The sequence below is a fragment of the Phyllostomus hastatus genome, unplaced genomic scaffold (genome assembly GCF_019186645.2).
Source record: "Phyllostomus hastatus isolate PE091 unplaced genomic scaffold, TTU_PhHast_1.1 phas_scaffold_397, whole genome shotgun sequence".
Lineage (NCBI taxonomy): Eukaryota > Metazoa > Chordata > Mammalia > Chiroptera > Phyllostomidae > Phyllostomus > Phyllostomus hastatus.
In genome coordinates, this window is record NW_025334029.1 from 5,064,622 (window position 1) to 5,084,301 (window position 19,680).

At 39.8% G+C, this 19,680-nt stretch overlaps 1 protein-coding gene across 6 annotated transcripts in view; it reads left to right on the plus strand.

Annotated features, from left to right (window-relative positions):
* Positions 1-19,680, plus strand: part of MTM1 (myotubularin 1) — a 154,586-nt gene that overhangs the window by 91,312 nt on the left and 43,594 nt on the right. For all 6 annotated transcript variants that reach the window (XM_045820475.1, XM_045820479.1, XM_045820480.1 and 3 more), the window contains one exon: positions 18,968-19,051. In XM_045820475.1, the coding sequence (XP_045676431.1) occupies positions 18,968-19,051 (84 nt within the window). The remainder of the gene's footprint in view (positions 1-18,967; positions 19,052-19,680) is intronic.

The following is a 19,680-nucleotide window of genomic DNA, read 5'->3' on the forward strand; positions in this document are numbered from 1 at the left end:
ACACGTGGAAAAGTTATTTGAACAAATAATAAAGGAGAACCTCCCCAATCTGGCAAAGGAAATAGACTTCCAGGAAGTTCAGGACGCTCAGAGAGTCCCAAAGAAGTTGGACCCAAGGAGGAACACACCAAGGCACATCAAAATTACGTTACCTAAGATAAAAATGAAGGAGAATCCTAGAAGCAGCAAGAGGTAAAAAGACAGTTACCTACAAAGGAGTTCCCATCAGACTGTCAGCTGATTTTTCAGAAGAGACCTTGCAGGCAAGAAGAGGCTGGAAAGAAGTATTCCAAGTCATGAAAGGCAAGAACCTACATCTCAGATTGCTCTATCCAGCAAAGGTTTCATTTAGAATGGAAGGGCAGATAAAGCAGTTTTCTGATAAGGTCAAGTTAAAGGAGTACATCATCACCAAGCCCTTATTTTATGAAATGTTAAAGGGACTTATCTAAGAAAAAGAACATAAAAAACATGTATAGTAAAATGACAGCAAACTCACAATTAGTAACAACCACACCTAAAACAAAAACAAAAGCAAACTAAGCAAACAACTAGAACAGGAGCAGGAACAGAAACACAGAAATGGAGATCACATGGAGGGTTAGCAACAGGGGAGTGGGAGGTGGAGAGAGGGGAAAAAGGTACAGAGAATAAGTAGCATAGATGGTAGGTAGAAAGCAGACGGGGAAGGCTAGAATAGTATGGGAAATGTAGAAGCTAAAGAACTTCTGACACATGGACATGAACTGAAAGGGGGGAATGTGGGTGGGAGGGGGTGTGCAGAGTGGAGGGGAATGAAGCAGGGAAAATGGGACAACTGTAATACCATAATCAATAAAATATATTTAAAAATAGTCTTGAAAAAAGCAAAAAAATAAAGAAGAAATATGGCAATGCTTGTGATATGATGGTAATTTTTTTCATGGCAGGAATAGAGCTTGGGAGGTAGCGTGGCCGAGTGGTCTAAGGCGCTGGATTTAGGAATAGAGCCTGATAGCACTACAAAAAAAAATAAAGAGTTTGATTGTTAGGGTGGTATGTTCAATGCCAAAGTTCCTCCTTTATTAATTTCATTTATTGTTTGCTTATTTCTTTACTCAGTTGGGATAGAGATAATAGAAATATTGGATGACAGTTTTTTTTAAACTGTGACTTCTAACCCATTATTGAATCATGAAGTTTATTTACTAGATTGAAGCCAGCATTTTTAAATGGAATGAAGATAAAATGTTAAGAGCATAACACATAATATGGATAAGTATGGTTTCTTAAAATGTTTTTGTCAGTTATCTGTGTGTCTATGTATGTCTGAGTCATGATGTAAAGTGTATTGCTCTCTGTTAGTCATGTTCTAGAAATTTTGAAAAACAGTTTTAGATAATGATAGAATGTGTAGAATAGAATGTGTTTTAAGTTAATTTAGGTATTAATAATGTCACAAATCTATTTTCACAGCTATATGCATGCATGGGTTTTTGTTTGAATTTTGTCTAAGTGAAGGACTTGAGTTTATGACAACTCATGAGACATAGATTCACATAAAGGATGTGCAGGGCTAGAAGACATGGAGCCTGAGACCTGGCTGCCAGGCTCTTGCAACCACTGATGAGGGAGGCCCAGTAAGACAACTTACCTACAAAGCTCTGCTGGTGTGTGGTTCCAAGCACATGGCATGGAGTCCAACAGCCTGTGTCTGCATCTGGCTCAGTCATCTGCCTGCTTGGCTACTTTGAAAGTCACATAATATTTATGTGCTTCAGTGTTCTCATCTGTACTGGGGATAAGAGTAGTCCCAATCCCATAGGGTTTTATGAGGATTAAATGTAAAGTGCTTACAACAGTGCCTCTCACTCAGTAAGGGTCCAATAAATGTCAGCTCTTCTCTTACTAGTGCACCATTTTCCCAGCAAGTCCAAAAATAAAGGATAATTACTGCAACGCACTTTTCCAGGAATATTAATAAAGTAATTATGATCATATGCAAGATACTTTAAGCCCTTTAAAAGAAAAGGTACTATACAGACAAAAGTCTGTATTTTTATTAACAAATTATTGGTTGTACCTTGATAAAGGATTGGTTGAAAATCTTAAATTTCAGAGTATTAAATCCAGAAGGCATCTTAACTAGAAATGGTGAAACGTGGGCGGCAGTAATATGTAAAAACAGAATTCTTCAGAAATTGGTTTTCATTTTTTTCTTCTAGTTTTGACCCTACACCAGCCTACTGTTTTCAGGGTAACATGGCTCATTGAGTTTGTTTCTGCACTTTCCACTTTTCTATGCCATTCTGTATTAAACTCATTAGCATTGCAGTCTTTTCTACTTGTTATCCTATGAGCTGATTAGCAGTCACATAGTTGCAAAGTTTTGGGGTTTTTTTGGTAAGTTTGACTTTTTATGGGCAGCAGAAATTGGCACAGGAGAGAACACTCTTCTCTCTGGCTCTGATTTTGAGAGAGAGAAACAACTGGGTCGCCACCCCTGTTCTGTGAAGATTAGCAGCCTTCCATGACTGATGGTATGGTGCTTTATACTGTATGCAGAGGCTAAAAGCAGTATTTTCAAAACAGCAACATCTGTTTAAGAGCAGGGCCCATCTGCATCTTCAGATGTTAGGTGCTGCTGCCTTTGGTTTTCATAGTCTTTGCTGCTTATGTCTTTTTGCTTAGCTTGGATGAACTACATGAAACCCTGTCATGTGCTTAAGTACTGTACTATTTCTACTTTGTGCCTTCTCTTGATCTGCTCCACTTGTGCTTGCTGGTAAAAATAATTACTCAAAAATTACTAAAGTAGGTTATAGAGTGTACATCTTTTTGGTCATTTGAATGAGAGGGATAAGTGATGCTATGAATAGAGATTAAGCACACAGGGTACTTTTTCCTGTGCATTTATTTTTTACTTCAGAAATGGGAGAATTTTTATAAATTGGTTTGTGATTTTAAACCAGACTAAAATGTAGTAGACTCTTACTTTCCAGACCAGTTACAGAATTAATAGTGAAAGTAAATAGCTCATTTTCAAATGGGAGTTGAAATAAGACGCAACATTGCATGTGCACACACATACACTCACCTCCTTTACAGCCTTAATGTGGCCTAAGGACTGCAGTATTTCTTAGTTCTCTGTTTTCTGTTTGGCCAGGACTTTTTTTTTCTTGAATAAACAGTACACTTGGCTAATTAAGGATCTACTCATGCTTCTAAATCTCTTCCTGTCCTGCCTCTTCTAAGACTTGGCCCTCTTCTCTCTCCATCTCTTCCTTTTTCTTTCCCCACTGCCCTCTCCAGCCTCTGAACGTGCTTGGTTCTCCCCACTCCCCCATCTCCTAGAACTGTGGTCCAAGCTGGGCTGCCCACTGCATTGCCATCTGTGTTCAGAAGCAGAGCATTCACTGCTTGCCTACCCATCCTCAGCAGCCACTCACTTTAGAACTCATTGTTCCATTTCTCCCTCCCAGGCTTTTGAAAGGTAAAAGCCAGTGTGTTCCTCTTGCTCTCTGCATTCCTGTTTGCAGTACATGTTTGGCTTTTGAGTATTTATTCCTCCCTAGCCAGCTCATGAGTTCATTTTTTAAAAAGGTTTCTGTTTTATCCAGCATTTTCAGATGTTTTCAGCAGGTCTTAGGGCATCGAGACCATCATGCCTCCAGATACCTCTCCTTATGGCTTCTGAGACCTAAATCTCCTGGCCCATCTACCTCTCAAACTTCTTTCCTCATTCCTCTACTTTCTTCTGCAAATTGTGGATTTTCTAGGAAATCCATTCTTTTCCTCCTTTCTCTATACTAAGCCATCAGCAATCTTTCTCACTCCCTTCTTTCTACTAGTATGCCTTCTGGGTATGACTTTTCAATCTATAACTTTATGTTACCCTTTAGCTTATATATCACTTCAACTGACACCTAAACACTTGTTAAAAATTAATCACTCATCTTTTCCTAAAAACTACTCCTCTACTCCCAGTTTCTCTGATGCTGTCTCCTCCTCCCTTCCCTTCCTTCTCCTCCTCCAAAATCAAGATTTTGATTTCCTTTTTCCTTAACATTTATTGTATCTGGGAAATTCTTCTTTCCCAGCCTAACTTAGTTCAGGTTTTTCTCTTTCCTCTTCTAAGCTGTTGGTATGGTATTTTGACTGGTTTTCCTACCATGGTTCTGTCTCTTCTCCAACCCCCCACCACATGTGCCTTCAGTCAAATTAATGTTCCCAGAATACAGCTCTGATGATCTCCTTCTCTTGCCACCAAAACATCAGGTTCCTGCCTCTCTGTCATTGTAAATGCAAACCTCTGTCTCCTCCACAGTGTGGCCCCACCTCTAAACAGTCTCCACTTTTTCTACCCCTCCTGTATGCTGGTGATGAGAATGAGGTATTTGTTGATGGCCACATAGTCTCCAAGTCTTGCTTCCATTTGTGCCTTTTTGTTGTGATCGATGTTATCATATCCAAAGTTATCCTTCCAGGGTAGCACAAATGCCATAAATGTCCCTCCAGGCACATCTCCCAGAAGTGAACTTGGCCTTCTCTGGAGCCCCATATTGCTTTATCTATATCGCACATGGTATTTACCACTTTCCTCCTTACGTGATCAATAGTTGTTTTCTCCTCCTCTCTCTCCTTTGGAGAATTTCTAACTCCTTAAAGAAAGTGGCTGTGTTTTACTCATCTGTTTCTCCAGTGATACTTTATTCATACTGGGCCCTTGGTGTTAGTTGAGTAAATATACTAATGTCAGGAGAGTGAATAAACAGGACCCAGCAACAACCAAGTTATCAAAAAGAATATTTTCCTGTCTAGAAAGGGCATTTATTCAGTAAGCATTCACTTTAAAATTTTTAAAGTAGCTAATGTATGCCCATGATTGAATATTCAGGAAGTATAAATGGGTATTATTATAGACTGAATGTTTGTGCCCCCCCACCCCAATTCATATGTTGAAGCCCTGCCATCCAATGCAATGGTTATTTGAAGTGGGACTTTGGGAGGTGATAAGGTTTAGATGAGGTCATTGGGTCTAGCCCTATGATGGGATTAGTGCCTTTATAAGAAGAGGAAGTGCCCTTATGGAAGAGCTTCCTCTCTCCAACAAGTGAGGTATAGCAAAAAGGCTGCCCTCTATAAACTAGGAAGCAGGCCCTCACCAGAACACTTCCATGCTGGCATTCTGATCTTGGACTTGCAGCCTTCAGAACTGTGAGTAATAAAGGTTTGCTGATTGAAGCCACCAAGTTTCTGGTATCTTGTTATAGAAGCTCAGACGAAGACAGGTGTACAGTAAAATTCTGTCTCTCCCTCCTAGTACCCTTCCGCCCCCCCCCACTTCCCTCCTCACACACGATTGGTATATTCAGCCTATTACTATCCACCAGTGGTAGTTTAGACCTAAACAGGCAACTTGGTATTTATATATGCTTTTCCTAAAAAACAGTGCCTAATGAATGGGCTTCTTTGCTGCTGTATTGGCTGCACAGTACTCGATTGACTATCCCCTACTTTATCTATTAAATCCTCTGTTAATGGATATTGAGATTATTTCTGATCATTTGTTATTCTATAAACTACAGTGGATAGCCTTGCATATACATCATTTTATATGGGTTCACATGTATTGTAGGATAAATTAGAAGCAGAATTACAGGTATTGCCAAATTCCCCTTTTCGGAAAATGTACTGGCTTTCACTCCTTCCTGCAGTGTGTCAGAGTGCCTGTTCCCAGACATTCTCTCCAACCGTATCAGTTTCCTATAGTTTCTATAACAAATTACCATAAACTCAGAGGCTTATAGAAACACAAGTCTATCATCTTACAGTTCTGGAAGTCAGAAGTCCAAAATGGGTTTCCTTGGCCAAAGTCAAGGTGTCAGCAGGGCTGCATTCCTTCTGGAGGCTCTGTGGGAGAATCTATTCCCTGTATGACTCATGGCCTCTTCCTCCATGTTCAGAGCTAGCAACAGTGGATGGGTCAAGTCCTTTGAATCATTCTGACTTTGCTCCCATCATCACACCTATTCCTCTCATTCTGACTCTTCTGCCTCCTCCTTCTACTTTTAAGGACTTTTATTACTACATTAGGCTCACCAGGGAAGCCCAGGGTAATCTTATCTTAAAATCAGCTGATTAGCCATCTTAATGCCATCTGCGACCTTAATTCCTTTTTGCCATTTATGGTAATACAACTTGGGTCCCAGGGATTAGAATATGAACATCTTTGGGGGACCATTATCTACCTACTGTATGAACCCAGTATGCTTTCTAGTTTTTTTGTCTTTGCTAATCTACTAGATGAAAATGTAGATTCATAGTCTTCTTTTGTATTTTTCTTATTTGAATGAAATGGAAAATCTTCTGGTTTGAGCTATTTCTATTTCTATTTCTACATTATCTGTATCTTCTGCCCATTTTTCTTTTGGGAATTTGATCTTTTTTCTTGTTAATTGTAGGAACTCTTTATGTAGTAGCTATACTGACTTATTATATGTTGCAAGTATTTTCCCATATACCTTTTGATTTTTCTTATGGTGGCTCTTGATATGAAGAATTGTAAAACACATTTTTCAAAGAATTCATCTTTTTTTGTGACAGATATCCCTAAGACCACCCCAGGTTTGATTTTTCACTAGGAGAACTCACAGGAGTCAGCATATAGTTGTACTCACAAGTGTGATTTATTGTAGCAAAGGAAAAGTCACATGGGGTGAAGTCTGAGGGGAACCAGGCATGAGCTTCCAGAGTCCTCTCCCAGTGGATTCTCACAGGATGCACTTAATTCCCCTAGCAACGAGTTGTGACAATACTCAGTACCCAGTGTTTTTATTGGGGGCTGGTCACATAGGCACCCTCTGCCTAGTACCCACCAAAATTCCAGACTCCCAGAAGGAAAGCAGGGGTTCAGCATAAAATACAGTTTAGGCACTGCACACTTAGCAGTTAGGGAATGGTGAAAACTCCCCCAAAACCCAGGTTTTCAGATGCCAGCCAAGGATCAACCATGCAAGCAACCTTTTTCAAGAAGAGCAGTCTTAGACTTGCTGGGTTCACTCTTGTCTGCACACTTTGTTTTATAGCTTCTGTGTTTTACATCCAAGTTAAAAAGCTCTTCCCCACTTAGAGTTATCAAAAATTATTTCACATTTGTCTAATACTTTCATTTCTTATTTAAAATTTAAATATTATCAACTTGGATTTTTGGGGGGGTTACTTGTAAGGTATGACTCCAACTCTTTTGTAACCTGTTGTTGTGACACCACCTGTTGACTAATTACTGATTTGAAATACCACCTTTATCACATTCTGAATCCCTCTACATATTAGGCTAGGTCCAGGAAGCTAATACTCACTCCCTGTCCCCAAGAAGCACAGTTTTCCTGGGTGACATGGACAGACAGATGCATATGATAGAGATGCATATGGGCAAGATGTCAGGGCAGCAGAAACTGAGGTTGGTGTTGAGGATGGCTTCCTAAAGGAGGCAAATCCTGAAAGAGAAGTAGGAGCATTGGCCAAGCAGAAATGGACATGGCAACTTGTAGAAACAGTATGTGCAAATGCAAAGAGGCCAGATGCAGGCTGGACCTGCATATAGATTAGTGTCTGGCATTGGTGTGCATGTAGATGTAGCATAAATAGATGGTGGAGGGGAAGCCTGGGTGGAAGCTTGCAGAACCTAACATGCCCCACCAAGAAGTTTCTTGTTTTATCTGAAGGTGAGGGGAGCCATTGCAGGGTTTTAAGCAGGAAAGTAATATGATTTGATTTCTATTTCAAAAAAACATTACTTGGGTCGCAGCATGCAGAGTGGATAAAGAGGGGGAGGAGAATATTTCTGAAGATGGTTGTTAGTCACCTAGGTATGTGATGAGCAGGGCTTGAAATGGGGTAATGAAGCAGGACAGGAGATAATGTAGACTTGAGAAAGATCTAGGAGGTAAGATCAGTAGAATTTGTTGATTCAAAATAGTTATGAGGGGGATGTGATGATAGAGAGGGTAGAATCCAGCCTGAGTAACCAAGTTGATGGTGGAACCAGTGGTTGAGATGGGGAATATGGGAGAGGAGTGAGGAAGAAGTGGTATTCCATTTTGGATATGCTGTCACAGATATCTAGGGAACAACTAGGTATACATATAGATATATAGAAGGAAGGTGGCTACATCTTGCAAGCTCTGCAAGATGTAGAGTTATGGCATGGGGAGAGGTTTTTTGGTAGGCCTGAATGTGATCATTAGCATTTTTATAGATGTGGCTAAAATTATTGTATCTGGAGAGAAAATTACAGTGAGAAGAGAAAGGTACAGTGGGTGAACCCTGAGAAATGTCAGCCTCAATTATTATGATTTTGACAGGTAGTAAGGAATGCTCTTTTTCTAAAATGGTTCCAAATGACATTTCAAATGTACTTTTGTGGCCCTTTCTTGAATAAATAAATATGTACATTTATATATAAAGTTAGTGGTGACCCAGGAATATTGAACAGTTTTCCCCAGGTAAAGTGGTAGAAATAGGGCGAGGATTATTTCTTTATTATATTTTATTGATTATGCTATTACAGTTGTCCAAACTTTCTCTCTTTGCCCCCCTCTACCTGATACCCCTATTCCCTCTCCCTCTTAGTTCATGTCCATGGGTCATGCATATAAGTTCTTTGGCTTCTCCATTTCCTATACTGTTCTTAACATCCCCCTGTCTATTCTGTACCTACCAATTTGTGCTTCTTAATCCCTGCATCTTTTCCCCTATTCTCACCCTCCCCCCCCCCAGTTGATAACCCTCCAAATGATCTCTTTATCTATGATTCTGTTTTTATTCTGCTTGTTTGCTTAGGTTTTTTTTTTATATTCAATTGTTGATAGTTGTGGATTCATTGCCATTTTAATGTTCATAGTTTTGATCTTCTCTTTCTTCTATAGTTCCCTTTAACATTTCATAGAATAATGGCTTGGTGATGATGAATTCCATTAGCTTTACCTTGTCTGTGAAGCACTTTATCTACCCTAGGACAAGGAAAGTTATTTACGCAAAGTATAAATGGTAATTTATATGGTAGCTGCTTTTGACCTATGAGACTTTGGTTCAATTTGGGGATACAGTTACTTTTGATGCAGTTGTGAATTTACTTAGTCAAGTCATGTGAAATAGGCTGAAATCACTATCTAGCATGAAGATGTTGCTTGGAATTATAATCTTTGCTGAGCTTTAATGTGTCCTATGATTCTTCCTTAAAATTTTAGGCTTTTTCCTCCAATTTTAATGAAGACTTTTTTCTCTTATATGAAGGGAGTCTGTTTCTCAGCAAGATGAAAATGAGGTAATTTTACCTTGCTGCACTCTTACATGGTAGATTGAAGCTTTTTAAAAAGACAAACGTCTTCAATTTCAGAAATCAAATTAGAAAAAAAATGGTCACTTAAATTCCTGTTCAAAGATTGCAAAATTCTATCAGGAAACAAGTAGTTAGTGGTAATCCCCTGGATTTTTAAGGCTAGGTATTCAGAGTTATAGTTTATTTGCTGTAAAAGAGTTGACTCTTCCTAAAAATCATGTCCATTGATGACTGTGCCACTGCATGGTGGCAGCTTCATTTGAAAGCACTTTAAATCTACATAACTTATCAGTTTATTGCCCTGAGTAATATGAAAATGGTTTTCTTCTGTAACTGTATTCCTTTGAGATGATGTTTAATTTTTATAAATATGACTATCAAACATCCAGTTCTGAGACACAACATCACATGTCTTAGATGGAAGAGGCAGTCTGGGAGGGGGCTTCATAAGCTCTAAGAATCCTAGTTTGGTGACGGAGAGCCCTCCCTCCTCAAAGAAGGAAAGTCATGAATTGCTTACCATTTATAGATTCTTTTCAATAAAAGTAGTCCAATCTAGACGTGTTTTAAGTGAGTTGGTGCTTCTTTATTTTAAATAATGGCTAATTAAGTGGAAGATAAAATCTGTTGTCATTTCAGATTCTCCCCCACAAGATACAACAGTGATAAATGTAGCCAAATTAAAATGATGTTAATTCTCTTTGTCAAAGCTGTTTTTAGCCCTAGTGTGAAATTGGAGATTTACATCTCAGCTTTGTTCTTTAACATTTTTCAAATGTTACATTGTGCTATTTGTAATACTGGAAAAAATGCATGTGGTTGCTTTTTAAAAAAGTACCCATGCATGGCATCTCTTGACTAGAAGGAATCTGAATTGGTGAAATGCCCAAATACCAACATAGAGCCAAATAAAGGAAGACACACTCCCTTGAAGCTAGGGGTAAGCACTTGAGAGTATACATTTTCTGATGTCAGTTTCCTGATTTAGATATTTTGTTCTAGTTACATAAGATGTTCACCTTGAGGAGGCTGAGTGAAGGGTGCTTGGTGCTCCCCTGTACATTTCTTTCCAATGTCTTGTAAATCTATAATTATTTCAAGTAACTTTTTTTTTAGTTAAATAGCCTCCCATAATCACTTGACCACACAAAACCCTTAGGCTAGCCTCCTAAATGTTCTGGTATATCCCACGTGGCCCTTCAGGATCAGGGCAATCACCCCCTAGAGCAGGGGTGTCAAGCTCATTTTCACCAGGGGCTACATCGGCCTTGTGGTTCCCTTCAAAGGGCCAAATATAATTTTAGGACTGGATAAATGTAACTACTCCTTAACTAGGTGCAAGGAGCTCAACGCTGCCACAGGGTAGAAACAAGGTGCCGGACTGGATAAAAAAGCAAGGTGGAGGGCCAGATTTGGCCGATGGGCCTTGTGTTTGCCACATTTGCCCTAGAGTAAAGCCATGGAGCCCTTCCTGAAGCACCAACTGGAAGCTAACATTCAGCAAAACACTTCTCTGCTTTGAGGCTCCCATTAAGCTGGGACTGAACCATTCTTGACTTGTCAATAGGCCATGAAATAAAATTGGTCCTGGACAGGTTCATGGAGTGGATTTATTACCAGTTTGGCAAACCCAACTAACTCCCTGTTTTGTTCTCATAAAGGGAAGTTCTGTAAAACCAGTTCTGTCCATGGGACTTTGATTTCTCAAAAAGAGGGTCCAAATTGACCCAAGGTCATAGTTAGGGATAACTGGAAAATGCCAGTCTGCTAATAAAGCACTAAAGACTCAAAGCCTTAAAAATGTATTATGTGTAAGAGGGGAAAAAAGACAGTTAAAAACCTCGAGACATGTAATCCATTGTTTTAGGTTTTCACAGTTTTCAGACAGGAACTTTAATTAGGCTTGTAACAAGGTACCACTTGTAGGGAATTTTGTACTTTTTAATGAGGTACAGATGAATGCTATTTGTTAATGTTGCTTTAGCGCTTAGTAGTTTTTATTTCTTTTTAAATAACTCATTTATGTTACTCTAATTTGAGAGCTTGTGCTGTATAGTTCTTTCTTTCTTCTCTTATCTGAATCTCTAAGGGAAAAAAGGTAAAAATTAAAATATCTGGGAAGTAAGTTCTGGCACATTCAACTTTTAAAAAGTGTGGTTCTAGACACTTCTCCAAGGAGGAAATACAGAAAATCCAAAGACACATGCAATGATGTTCAATATTGCTAGCCATCAGAGAGATGCAAATTAAAACCACAATGAGATACCACTTCACACCAGTCAGAATGGCCATCATAAACAAAGCAACAAACAACAAGTGTTGGAGAGGTTGTGAAGAAAAAGGGGTCCCTAGTGCACTGTTGGTGGGATTGCAGACTGGTACAACCACTATGGAAAGCAGTATGGAACTTCCTCAGAAAACTAAAAATGGATCTGCCTTTTGACCCTGCAATTCCACTGCTGGGACTATATCCTAAGAACACTAAAACACCAATACAAAAGAACCTTTGCACCCCGATGTTCATAGCAGCATAATTTACAATAGCTAGGTGCTGGAAGCAACCTAGATGCCCATCAGTAAATGAATGGATCAAAAAACTATGGTATATTTACACGATGGAATTCTATGCAGCAGAAAGAAAGAAGGAGCTCCTACCCTTTGCAACAGCTTGGATGGAACTGGAAAGCATTATGCTAAGCGAAATAAGCCAGGCAGTAAAAGACAAATACCATATGATCTCACCTTTAACAGGAACCTAAACAACAAAACAAAGAAACAAGCAAAATATAACCAAAGACACTGAAATAGGGGACAGGCTGACAGTGACCAGAGGGGAGAGAAGAGGGAATTTCAGGGGAGAATGGGAAGGGTTTACAGGGACAAATTTAAAGGACACATGGATGAAAACTAGGGGGAGGGTGGTAATGGGAGGGAAGTGGGGAGGGTTGGGTGGGTGGGCTGCACTGGGAGTAAAAGGGAGAAAACTGTACTTGAACAATGATTAAAAAAAAAAGTGTGGTTCTTTTAGATTGCTTCAGTAAAGCCATGTAGTTCATTGACAACTTAGTTATTTGTTTTTTCCAAAAATTCTCTATTTATTTATTTATAGTTTTTTATTGTATTTTTCTTCATTAACAATTATCCACCTTATACCCTCTTCCACCTCCACCCCCACCCACCTGGACTACTTAGTTTTTAAAGAAAAATACAGTATCAACACTAACAAGTAATGCTTTAAAAAATATGTTTTCTTGTAAGCTAATTTATTTTGATAGTTAAAATATTGGTTTAAGCACCTGGTCTTTTCCATCATAAGCTCCATTTCATGACAAGAAATATATGGAATTTTCCTAAGACATTTGAGGTCCAAGTCTGGCTCTTAGCATCAAAAACAGTTTAAGAGCTGTTTTCATGAGAGAGTTCTCATAGATGTCTCAGGGGTGAAGGATGCCAATCTTTTTTTTTTTACATTTTTTAATATATTTTATTGATTATGCTATTATAGTTGTCCCATTTTCCCCACTTCACTCCCCTCCACCCTGTACACCCTCTCCCACCCATATCCCCCCCTTTAGTCATGTCCTTGTGTCATACTTATAAGTTCTTTAGTTTCTAGATTTTCCATACTATTCTTACCCTCCCCCTATCTATTTGCAACCTACAATCTATGCTACTTATTCTCTGTACCTTTTCCCCCTCTCTCCTCCTCCCACTCTCCTGTTGCTAACCCTCCATGTGATCTCCATTTCTGTGCTTCTGTTCCTGTTCTAGTTGTTTGCTTAGTTTCTTTTGGTTTTGCTTTAGGTGTAGTTGTTAATAATTGTGAGTTTGCTGTCCTTTTACTGTACATGTTTTTTCTTTATCTTCTTTTCTTAGATAAGCCCCTTTAACATTTCATAAAATAAGGGCTTGGTGATGATAAATTCCTTTAACTTGACCTTATCTGAGAAGCACTTTATCTGCCCTTCCATTCTAAATGAAAGCTTTGCTGGATAAAGTATTCTGGGATATAGGTCCTTGTCTTTCATGCTTGGAATATTTCTTTCCAGCCCCTTCTTGCCTGTAAGGTCTCTTGAGAAATCAGCTGACAGTCTGATGGGAACTCCTTTGTAGGTTACTGTCCCCTTATCTCTTGCTGCTTCTAGGATTCTCTCCTTCATTTTTACCTTGGCTAATGTAATTATGATGTACCTTGACGTGTTTCTTCCTGGGTCCAACTTCTTTGGGGCTCTCTGAGCTTCCTGGATTTCCTGGACGTCTCTTTCCTTTGCCAGAATGGGGAAGTTCTCCTTTATTATTTGTTCAAATACCTGTTCAATCTGTTGCTTTTCCTCTTCCCCTTCTGGTATCCCTATAATTGGGATGTTGGAATGTTCAAAGATATCCTGGAGGTTCCTAAGCTTCTCCTCGTTTTTTTGAATTCTTATTTCTTCATTCTTTCCTGTTTGGTTCTTTTTTTCTTCCTTCTGGTCCACTCTATTGTTTTGAGTCCCAGTTTCCTTCCCATCACTATTGGTTCTCCGTGCATCTTCCTTCATCTCTTTTATGGTAACCTGCATTTTTTTCATGTAATTTGCGCCCAAAATCAACCAATTCTGTGAGCTTCCTGATCACCAGTGTTTTGAACTGTGCATCTGATAGATTGGCTATCTCTTGGTCGCTCAAAAGGATGAGCCCTGGGGCATTGATCTGTTCTTCTGTTTGAGACATGTCTCTGTCTGTCTGTCTCTCTCTCTCTTTTTTTTGGCGGGGCGGTCTGGTCGCTCCTGTTATAGTGAGGGGCGGAGCCTTAGGTGTTCACTGGGGCTGGGCACCCCACTTACTAGATTGTGACGTTGTATGTGGGAGCGGGGGCGGGAGGGAACAATGGTGGCAGCTCTGTTCTCCTGGGACCTCAATCCCTTCTCTGGGATCCTGGGTTGCGCACTCTGCCCTGATCCACAATCGCCGCCTCAGTGGGTCCGCCAGCTGCCGCTTGCATACTCAGGGTACATCCGCTGCGATCTTGTGCACCCCAGAGGCCTTACACACTCCTGCTGCCTTAGGCACCCAGTTCTCCCTGTTCTCCATGCTCCGCGCCCCATGCCCGGCCACTCCTCTCTGCCCCTCCTACTGGTCTGGATGAACGGGTCTACTTCAACTTCTTGGGTGTCCAACTTACATTCAAATGTAAGTTCTGGGTGTTATTCTGCCTCTAAATTGTTGTTGTCCTAATCTTGGTTGTGTGTGGAGGTATGGTGCATCCACCTATGCCTCCATCTTGCCGGAAGTGGCCAGGATGCCAGTCTTTTATTTCATCCTATATATCTGTACATCACTCAGAATAGGAAGTGTCATTCTAGAATGATTTCATGAGAAAGGCCACCTGATATGTTGCTGTTATAAGGACATTGTGTCGTTTTCATATTAATGACAATTTTAAGAATATTACTTGTATTCAGAGTTCTGTTAAATAAAACATATTAAAGAAAATATGGACTTCCAGCTAAGATGGAGGTGTACGTAGACTCACTGTGCCTCCTCACACAACCAAAAGAAGGACAACAACAAATTTAAAAACAAAAATCAACCAGAACTGATAGAAAATTGAACTGTATGGAAGTCTGTATTTGAAGAAACCAAGGAGTTACAGAAGAAATATTCATACAGACCAGTAGGAGACAGACAATCAGGTGGAGAGGACTTGCAGCAAAGCTGTGGCTGATGGACAGGGCAGTTCCACATTTGAGTGCAGATAAACTGGGAGGAACAACTGGGGAGCGAGACAGACCATGCAACCCAGGGTTCTGGCTTGGGGAAATAAAACCTGAAAACCTATGTCTGAAAAGTCCTGTGAGGGTTGAGGCAGCAGGAGAAATTCCCAGCCTCATAGGAGAGTTCATTGGAGAGAACCACAAGGTCCTAGAACATACACAAACCTACCCACCTGGGAATTAGCACCGGAAGGGCCCAATTTGCTTGTTGGTAGCAGCATCAGTGACTGAAAGCCATCAGAGAACAAAGCAGGTGGCATTGTTCCCTCTTGGACAGACCCCTCCCCCACATATAGCACCACAACCCAGCCAGGTGGGTTGCCCTGCCAGGGTGAACACCAAAGGCTCTGCCCCTTCTACGTAACAGGTGCACTGAGACAAAAAAAAAAATGGCTCAAATGAAAGAACAGATCAAAGCTCCAGTAGAAATACAACTAAAAAATGAAGAGATAGCCAACCTATCAGATGCTCAGTTCAAAACATTGGTAATCAAGATGCTCACAGAATTGGCAGAGTATCGTTGCAAAATACAGGAAAAAGTGAAGGCTATGAAAAGTGAAATAAAGGAAAGTACAGCAAACCAAAAGTGACAGGAAGGAAACCAGGACTCAAATCAATGGTTTCGACTAGGAGGAAGAAAGAAACATTCAACCAAAACAGAATGAAGAAACAAAAATTTTTAAAAATGAAGAGAGGCTTAGGAACCTCCAGGACAACCTTAAACGTTCCAACATGTGAATCATAGGGGTACCAGAAAGGAGAAGAGGAAGAGCAAGAAACTGAAAACTTATTTGAAAACATAACAAAGAAGAACTTCACCAATCTGGCAAAGGAAATCAACTTCCAGGAAGTCCAGGCAACTCAGAGAGTCCCAAAGAAGTTGGACCCAAGGAAGCACACACCAAAACACATCATAATTATATTCCCTGAGATTAAAGATAAGGAGAGAATCCTAAAAGCAGCAAGAGAAAAGGAGACAGTTAACCTATAAAGGAGTGCCCATAAGACTATGAGCTTATTTCTCAAAAGAAACTTTACATGCAAGAAGGGGTTGGAAAGAATTATTCAAAGTCATGAAAGGTGAGGACCTACATCCAAGAGTACTGTATCCAGCAAAGTTCTCATGTAGAAAGAAGGGCAGATAAAGTGCTTCCCAGATAAGGTCAAACTAAAGGAGTTCATCATCATCAAGCCCTTATATGAAATGTTAAAGGGACTTATCTAAGAAAAAGATGATGATCAAAACTATGAACAGTAAAATGACAACAAGCTCACAACTATCAACAACCGAACCTAAACAAAACAAAAACAAAAACAAGCTAAGCAAACAGCTAGAAGAGGAACATAATCACAGAAATGGGGATCACATGGAGGGTTATTGAAGGGGAAAGGGGGGGCAATGGGGAAAAAGGTAAAGGGAATAAGTAGCATAAACAGTAGGTAGCAAATAGACAGGGGGAGGTTAAGAATAGTATAGGAAATGTAGAAGCCAAAGAACTTATATGTACGACCCTTGAACATGAACTAAGGGGGATTGATGTGGGTGGGAGGGGAAATGCAGGGTGGAGGGGAATAAAGGGGGGGAGAATGGGACAACTGTAATAGCATAATCAATGAAATATATTAAAAAGTGAATGCTTAAGATATGTTCAGTACATTCTATTTATGGATAAAGTTCACCCTACATTTTAGTGCTGTTTTCACCAAAAGTCCCTCTATCTCTGAGTTAAACTCTATTTAACAGAAATCATTTGTTTTCCCCAGTAGTACTGAATAATTAAGCATTGCTATGGATGCAGTGTCAAGGTGAAGCCTCAAAGAATTGCTGAGCTAGTTCAGCGTCATTACTAAGGTGTGGTCAGCATGCTATCACACAATATATAGCACTTAGGCCTAGCACTGCCAGAGTTGAGACCTGCTGAGGGTGCCACATACTTTGGAAAGTTCAAGAAGACAGTCCATCATAGATAGAGAACAGGCTGACAGCTCTGGGGTAGGGGGATTGGTGCGTGGAGGGATCAAGCAAAAAAGAAAAAGAACTGATGGACATGGACAACAGTGTGGTTACTGTTGGGGTGGGGGGTGGAGGTAGAAGAGGATATAGGGTGGATAAATGGTAATGGAAAAAATGCAATATAAATAAAAAGGAAAATTACACAAAAAGGTAATGTTAACAAATAACAAACGAAAAAGGACAGTGCAGAAATCATGTTCTTGATTACTTTTTACCCCAAACCTCTTGCCATTTGAATGGAGAAAACTGTTGCTGCTAAGTGATGCTCTCCCAGAAATTCTCAGTAATGTAGGGGAGGGTATACTGGCATTCAAAGTTGTAGGCTAACAACAGAGGAAAATGGGTGAGAAGGAAGATACCCTAGAGGAAAAGTGTCCAGACCCAGCGCCCCCAGAGAAAGTAGTTGTACAGGGGCTGTATGAAGCTTCATATTTTCATTCAATCAACAGATACGTATTCTGCCTACTATGGGCCAGACATTGTTCCAGTCATCAGGGACACAGGATGTGAATGCAACAAGTGTCTGTCTTCATGGAGCCTACATTCTAGGGGAGGGAACAGTAGAAGTCCAACAGTAAAGAAGTAAACAACTAAATATATAAGATGTCAAATGGTCGTAAGTGATATGGGGAAATAACATGGGAAAGAGAGTAGGGGGTGCAGTTGTAGAGGCAGCATATTTTCTACAGGGTGTCACAAAAAGTCTTGTTGATTAAGGTTACATTTAAGCAGAGATGTGAAAGAAGCAGTAGGTGGAACCCACAAGGGTAAAGGATTTTAGACAGCTGGAACAACTGGTATGTGTTTGGTGCTTTTGGGGAGCAGCACTGGAGGCCAGTGTGGCTAGAGTGGAGTGAGCAAGGCAGAAAACAGAGACATGGCAGGGGATGTGGCCAGATGGTGGGCATCCACATAGGCCATTGGAAGGACTTAAACTTTAACTCCAAGCAAAATTGACAGCCAACTATTACTCTGAGTTTAGAGGTAAAGATGAAAGCAAGGGATGATTTAGGAAGTTATTATAATATCCAAAGTAGATAATGGTGGAGGGTGAAACTAGGTTGGTAGCAATGAGGTAATGAAGCTAATGCCAAGGTTTTTGGCTCAGTCAGCTAGATGGGAAAGCTGTGGGAAGAGCAGGGTTGGATAGGAGGAGTCAAGGGTTTGGCTTTGGATGTGTTAGCCCAAAGTCCTCCAGATGCCTCTTAGGCAGTCTGGGGTTGTGGAGTGGGTACTTGGATAGCTAAATCTGGGGAAGAGAGTGAGGACTGGAAAGCAGTAGATCTATTTAGTAGTCACTAGGGTGTGGATGGTATTTGAAGCCTTGAAACTCATCAATAATGGCCTCCTTGAGAGTGAGCGTAAATAGAAAAGAGATGAAAGATCTGAGGCCTGTGATTTCATAGACTGTTACCAGGGCTTTGATTCAAAATTCACAGAGAACAGTTAAGAATTTTCCTAATGTTATTTCCTTTTAAAAGTAAACATGTTATTGTTTCCTTTTGAACCATTTGCACTGTTTAATAATCATTCCTGAATTTCCTTTTACTTTTTTTAGTAGCTTTACCTGATCAATTGCTAATACTGTTTAAAATTGATTGGCATTTTTTGGTCTGGAAATCTGATTTTTGTGGAATATCATTTAAAAAAATAATTAAAAGAGAGGTTTGTAGTCATAGAAAATTGAGCTCTCAAAAGTAATTATGAAGATAAAAGGTAGTATAAGTCTATCCATTTTTTTTTTCACTTTGTTTCTGTGTTGAAAGTCTCAGGTTTGGTTGTGATTTTATGGTAGGCAAATCTGGTGAAAAATCAAAGGATGTAGACTATTTGTTTCCTCACACTGAACTTTAAATTCTTTTTGTTTGCTTTTTCTAGCCAATATTTGCATTTTTAAATGAAGAAAAGTTTAACATGGATGGATGGATGGTTTATAATCCAGTTGAAGAATACAGAAGGCAGGTAAGCCAATAGGTACTGTGGCATGTGGTGAATCTGAAACATACATGGTGACAGTATGTCACCAGTCATGCTCTTGGAGGATCAATAGCATCCTTGCTAAATAAATATGTGTTAAATAGCAGTGATATAATATAGCTTATTCTGTCTGTGTATTCCATAGCCATATTCAAGCTACATTGAAGGCAGGCTGGCTAAGTTCTATTTCCTTCCTCTACATGAAGAACTTTAGTTATATGTTGTTCATGAAATGAAGCAAATACTTGGAGGCTAGAGAAGTCAGACCTGTGTAGCTTCCTGTTTAGGAGTTGAATATGCTATATATTTGCATATTTGGGAGCCTAACTGTTGCTGGCAGTTAGATTTCAATTATATGCATTCTCTTTGCAGATTCAGATGAATTCTAACTGCTTTCCTATAATAATGTCTTTTAAGAAAGCTTTGATAAATGTATATTAGAATTGTCCTTACTGCTCTCTTATGTAAACATCACCTACATGCATGTTTATTTGCTGTAATAAAGGCAAGAGGCTTGGAATAATGTTGGCTGTTCAGGGACAAAGGTCTCTTCTAGCATGTTTGTGAAAAAGATCCTGTGTATGTTATGTAACAAGAGCCATAACTTGGCCTGT